Genomic DNA, 6417 nt, shown 5'->3' on the forward strand with positions numbered 1-6417 from the left:
TACGGGGAACAGTCCTGTTAACACTTACAGGCATGACAAATATTGCAACGTGATCAGACTCGTTGGCGTTGTCATGTTCAGCGACACACCAGCCTACAGTAAGTGAGACAGCACAAAATGACACCTGTGTAACTTAGCTGCCTGTCGCTGTCAGAAGGAAACCAAAAACCTCAGGGTGCAACGATGGTATTCATACTGCAGATGCTTTTAAAAGAAAGTGATATTTCTTTCAGTCAGTAGCCTAGGTCTACGTTTCTCAGCACCCTACAGGACAGAGAGAGAGAGGAATGTGACAGGAGAACATGTTGATAGATCTGCTGGCACCTGAACAATGGACCGGTTTATGCACATCTGTCTCATGGCCTCGTTGCTAAGGCACTCTTGACCGTTATTAAGACCTTAGAGCAATATTGTGTAATATCCTCCATATGTTCAAGCCATACAAAGTTAAAAACAACATAGGCATATCAAGTATGTGTGCATTAATAAAACTCATGGTTATGTCATTCTAAATGATCATATCTATATTGTTATGTGCTTGTAATTGCTGTCAATTAATGACTGGCCTACATTAAAAGAATAAACACATTGCTGCTGAATAACATACCAGTGAAGTCACAGTTGCAGGTGCATCGTTTTTATAGCAGAGACGAAACATTCAGCACATAACCCGCATATTTCATTATAGATTTGAGAATTTAAGTGAGGAATGTCTGCAAATGAATTTCCCTTTGGGGATCTTGAATTTCCCCTTGGGGATCAATAAAGTATCTAGGCTTATCTACCTTCCTATCTATCTATCTATCTATCTATCTATCTATCTATCTATCTATGCCTAAAGGTAGGCCTATACTACAGCCTGTAGATAGATAGATAGATAGATAGACATTATGGTATTTTGCAAACGTTTTTGTCCAAGGCGGCTTACAGTCAGTACATGAACATTATAGGCTAAATACACTGCTCAAAAAAAAAATAGGGAACACTTGTTCATAGGAGTATAGCAACAAGTCAGTCACAATTGTGGGATATTGATCTAGCCAGTTATGCAACAGAGGTGGTTGTGAATCAAGTTCACCTGCTTTGATGTCAATGAAATTTACTACAGGTGTACTAGAGGGCCATATATGAGACGACCCCCAAAACAGGAATGGTTTTACAGGTGGTGGCAACTGGTAATTTTTCCATCTTTATCCTTCTTGACTGATTTTTCACTAGTATTACATTTGGTTAGGGTCAGTGTTACTGGTAGCATAAGCCAGTATCTGGAACCTACAGAGGTTGCACAAAAAGTCTAACTCCTCCAGAATGGCAAACCAATACGTTCCATAGCCAGAAACATTGCTGTGTCTCCCATAATCTCAAGAGCGTGGAAGAGATTCCAGCAGACAGGCAGTTGCTCTAGGAGAGGGCAGGGTGGTAGAAGGTCCTTAACCCAGTAGCAGGACCAGTGTCTGTTCCTCTATATGCAAGGAAGAACAGTAGCCGTGCTAGAGCCCTAGAATGACCTCCAGCAGGTCACTGGTGTGAATGTCTCTGGCAACACTGTCAGAAACAGACTTCATGAAAGTGGCCTGAGAGCCCGATGGCCTCTGGAGGGACTTGTGCTCACTGCCTAGCACCGTGGAGCTCAATTGACATTTGCCATAGAAAACAAAATGGGCAGGTCCACCACTAGAGCCCTGTGCTTTTCACAGATTAGAGCAGGTTCACCTGTCCCTGAGCACATGTGACAGACATGAAAGGGTCTGGAGATGTCGTGGAGAACATGATGCCACCTGCAACATCATTCAGCATGACCGGTTTGGTGGTGGCTCAGTGATGGTCAGAGGCATACTCTTGGAGGGATGCACAGACCTCTGTGGGCAAGACAACAGCATCCTCACTGCTCTTAGGTATCGGGATGAAATGTTCTGACCCTACTGGTGCAGTGGGCCTTGGGTTTCTCCTGGTGCTCAACAATGGCCACATTTGGTTGAGCAGATGGCAATTGATACAGATGCAAATCAGTTTAATTAGCTCTTTGTGGGGGTCTAGTTGAGCAGCTGACAGTTGATACAGGTGCAAATCAGTTTAATTGGACCTTTATGATGTCATCATGCTAATGCAAAGTTTACATTAGTTTACATAGCTCAAGTGTTCTTTTCAAGACATAGGTTACAAAGTTTGAACAAGTTTCTATGTTAAATGGTTGAAGCTGAATTAGACGCAGAAATTTGGTGGGAAGAATAAAAAGAAAAAGAAGAAGACTTAACACAGATAACAGAACAGTACATTTCCATGCACTGTAATAATGAGAAGCCGCAACAATCACTGAAGGAGAATGGAGAAACAGAAACAGGTGTCTATGATTGGAAATCAAAGAGATGTCTCTGATTGTTGGCAAGTGTTGCCCATAGAGAGTAAAGTGGTGTTTTCCCCCAGCAATATGATGGCCGCGTTCATGTAGCTATGCCACTTAATAAAACTCAACTCTAGCTTTCTAATATAGGTGAAAAGATGTAAAACAGCAATGGGCATGAAAAGGAAAAAGGCAGACTCTAAACTGAACTGTAAACAAATTTAGAGACTTTAATTGTTTTTGTTGTATTAGGCTACAGTGTGTCATTTTGTTGAGGTTCGAAAAAGAGCTGGGTCATGGAATTAAGATCCAGTGAGTGCCCTACAGGGTGCACACATCCATTGTATGCCCAAGAGTGAGACATTCGCATTTAATTGGGAAGAGACTGATACTTACTTCCTTGATCCTAATGGATATTTGGCACCCAGTAGCTTATACACCATTTCAAGCTTAGAAATAGCTTAGAAGTGCATAGCCAGCAGCCAGACCAACGGATCCCCTGTCTCTGCTTAATTACTGGAGCTGGAGCTTAACAAGCATGGGCTTGGTTAGCGCTTGGGTGGGAGACCTCCATGGAAAAGTTGCTGCTGGAAGTGGTGGTCGTGGGTGTCCAGGAGATGGCCCTCTTTGATCTGGCCCAAACAATAGGCCCCATTGCAGTGACAGGGACACTACTGCAGGAGATGCCATCCTTCGTATGGGACGTTGAACCTAAACCTGAGGTCCTGACTCACTGTGGTCATTAAAAATCCCATGGCACTTTTTGCAGAGTAGGGGGGTTCCCCCAGTGTCCAGGCTAAAGTCCCAATCTGGCCCCTAGTCATTCCCCAGTGTAATCATTCACTCCCTCACTCTCCACCTCAAGCTGGTGTGTGATGTGAGCATTTTCGCAGTGAAGCGCTTTGTGTCGAGAAGAGCAGTTTATAAATGTAACGTGTTGTTGGCAAGGAGTGCCACAAGGCAGGGGAAAGGTAAGTCGATTCGTCCTGCGGTGACCTCATAGAACAAGTCCATTATCATGGGGTATTATTACATTCTTTCACGGCTCAAAATTTCAATAATAGAATGTCATAATTGCGCCCTGCTGTATGGGAAAGCCATCTTGGTATTCCCATTGTGCTATCATAATAAGGTAGAGAGGCGGCTGGCAGATGCAGCCAGGCCCAGAGACTTGTGCTGCCATCAATAGGCTGCAACTATTGGAACTGTTGGCAGGTACAGTTGGAAATGTCAATATTGGCATGGCCGAAATAAAAGAAAAAAGAACAAGACAACACTGGAGGTTCAACTTCAAGTCAAACCTAAACATTGTGGAAGGTGATTAGAGTGAGAATGTTGGGTGCAATTTCTTCTCTTCTCTTGTCTTTGCCATTGGTTTTTGCCTCTACACTGTTAGTGCTTGGTATAACCGTTATTGTTGTCAAACAAAAGCAAAGGTGATGTATAATGGAGCATAATTTAAGTGTTATGAATTTGACCACTGATGTTTGGCGCTGTCAACTTTTGAGTCCTCTCCTACTGCACATTCCAGAAATTCCCTGACATTCCAAAATTACGAAATCTATGAAGGGGAGGGGGAAATTCATGCAATTTTCCCATACCCAATGGTGATGCCTGTGTATTTAAACCACTGAATGTTGGCCACTCAATCCATCATACCAAGTCATCATAAGCTGTGGAGCCACCTGTAAAAATACACAAATAATGAAGGAAACCGCACTTCTGGTGCTACTCTTGTGCTCTCACTCAGGGGCAGAGAGTACTGGGGATGGCACGGTTTCACAGAGTAACTCTGGAATGGGACCGATGTTGGGAAATATCCTAAGCCAACTGATGACTATGGCCGAAAAGCAAGGTGCTATGGAAGCGAGGCTTAACAACTACAAGAAGGAGGTGGAGGAGCTGGAAGCCAAGGTGCAGCACACAGAACTGAAGCTCCAGGAGGCAGACGCCAAGATATTGGAAGGAGGGAGTCAAATAGCAGACCTGAAGCAGCGTCTTAAAGGTACGGAATGTGAGGATATGGTCAATGGCCTGTAGTATCGTATTTAGACACAGGTGAAGAAAAACAAAAACATTTTTGAATATTGATTGTTATATGTGGCTGCATCCATCCTTCACAGAAGATAAAGAATAACTTCTACAGTAGATAGATAGATACTTTATTGATCCCCAAGGGGAAATTCAAGATTCTATGAGAAAAGAAAGAAATGTCAGACAAATATGAGTAGATTGGCACTTTCTTAAAAGTGTAAAATGTTTGTTTTTGCATTCTCTTTACAACAAGATCACTTTGTCATAACTGGAATTATAAATGTAAAGTATTAAAATATTAACATTTAATTATATATGGGCCTTTCACATTATTTTTCTGTCTTTTAGGAACAACTATAGCCTTCTCAGCAGCCTTGACAGGGGGGCAATGTGGACCCTTCAACACAGACACTACTCTGGTGTACAAAACCGTTATCACCAATATAGGCAGTGCTTACAACCCGGCAACAGGTATGGCTTTGGGGTCAGGTTATTGCACTAATTTCCAGGCTCTGAACAGTTAAATAACAGGTTTTGTGCTTGGAAATGTTTGGAATGTTGATGTTTTTTCAAAAAACTCTTTTTTTTTTATGTTAAATCACAACTCCACATTCATCATTTTACTCCAATTTTGTCATTTCAATTATTTACATTCTACAGGTATTTTCACAGCACCACTGAAGGGGATTTATATGTTTATGTTTTTTGATATTGTCCATGCTGCCCATGGATCAACTATGCATCTCTATAAGAATGAACAGAAGATAGTGTCAACTGTTGAATGGAAATCTGATAGTGACGGAATTGATGGTGGATCAAATGGAGTGATTTTGCAGCTGGATCAGCAAGACCAGGTCTATGTGCGTCTGAAGGCTAATACATGGGTTTATGATGACTCCCACCACTACACTACATTTAATGGTGCTGTCAAATGAATGAAGATTTCTGAATGAAGTGTCCAGAATGGCCCACTGATCAACACACTACCACTTCCACAAACATTTTGACAAATTTGACAAACCTTTTGACAAATTTTAACATACTTTTGGGGGGTCTATTTCTGAATATTTTGTTCAGGCTACCATGCAGAGCTTTCAGTAATAAGCATAATAACATGCCTCCATACACACCATGGAACTCAGTTGATTGTAAAAAATATTTTAGTTTAATGTTTAAATTTGTGAATGAGGGCCATTTCTAATATGCATAGGCTTACATTTCAAGTAATCTGAACATTAGTCAGATCCATAATTCATGTTGTAGGCTATTTTATTGACAAATTAAAGTCAATCTAGAGAATGTTCACTCCATAATGATACTGTCAGTGAACATGATTTTCAACATGTTTTTAGTTTAATATTTTTATTTGATTGTATATTATGATTCATTTATGTCATTACATGAGATTTCTTACTCTTACTTTCATTCAGTCTCCTGTATCACTTACTGAGTTCTCTTTTAATTTACCCTTAGAACTAGTTCTGTTTAGGTCTACATTTAATCAGTGTTTCAATGAAATAATTAGTCCAATTAGGCTTACTCATGCTAAGCAAATGAGCGACTGTGTTTCCTTCGTTGTATTTTTTTTGCTGGTTAACTCCAATTATTTGATCAACAACAGCCTGGGATCTTTTTGGATTATAAGGAGTATACATTTTCATTTCCAACAATCAGTGCAGTTTTCAGTGAGAGTGGGGACCATGGATTACTGGAAAATGGGTATGGTTTCTGCACAAAGACTCAATAGGTGCAGCGTTCAGCGGTCATTCAGCGTGTGTATGTCCTCCCTCGTTCAGGCACGTTTAGACTTGCTGTAGACAACGCGTTCGTGTACGCATCATGGCTGCCTCGCGTATTTTGCGGTCGTTTGGTGCGTCGGTCGTGCACGTCGTCGCAAGCGAACACGACGCGTCCGCGAGATGCAATACTGACAAGAAAGTAGGGGGCGATCATTGCCAAAACAAAGTGACTGCAAGATGCATTATCGACATCAAAGCTGGGGGCAATCATGAGAGTAAACAATGGCACATGGCCACATCCAC

General features: G+C 41.5%; 1 protein-coding gene across 2 annotated transcripts; it reads left to right on the forward strand.

Annotated features, from left to right (window-relative positions):
* Positions 1-21: 21 nt before the first annotated feature.
* LOC134092309 (complement C1q-like protein 2) lies at positions 22-5806 on the forward strand. 2 transcript variants are annotated; one of them, XM_062545112.1, is made up of 4 exons: positions 22-98; positions 4092-4346; positions 4724-4846; positions 5036-5806. In XM_062545112.1, exons 1-4 carry the CDS (start codon positions 74-76, stop codon positions 5308-5310), a joined length of 678 nt encoding a protein of 225 aa, XP_062401096.1. In that variant the 5' UTR covers positions 22-73; the 3' UTR covers positions 5311-5806. The 2 variants fall into 2 exon arrangements, with proteins under 2 accessions (XP_062401096.1, XP_062401094.1); XM_062545110.1 differs by lacking the exon at positions 22-98 and having other exon boundaries at positions 4010-4346.
* Positions 5807-6417: the final 611 nt, after the last annotated feature.

Source organism: Sardina pilchardus, chromosome 9 (genome assembly GCF_963854185.1).
Source record: "Sardina pilchardus chromosome 9, fSarPil1.1, whole genome shotgun sequence".
Lineage (NCBI taxonomy): Eukaryota > Metazoa > Chordata > Actinopteri > Clupeiformes > Clupeidae > Sardina > Sardina pilchardus.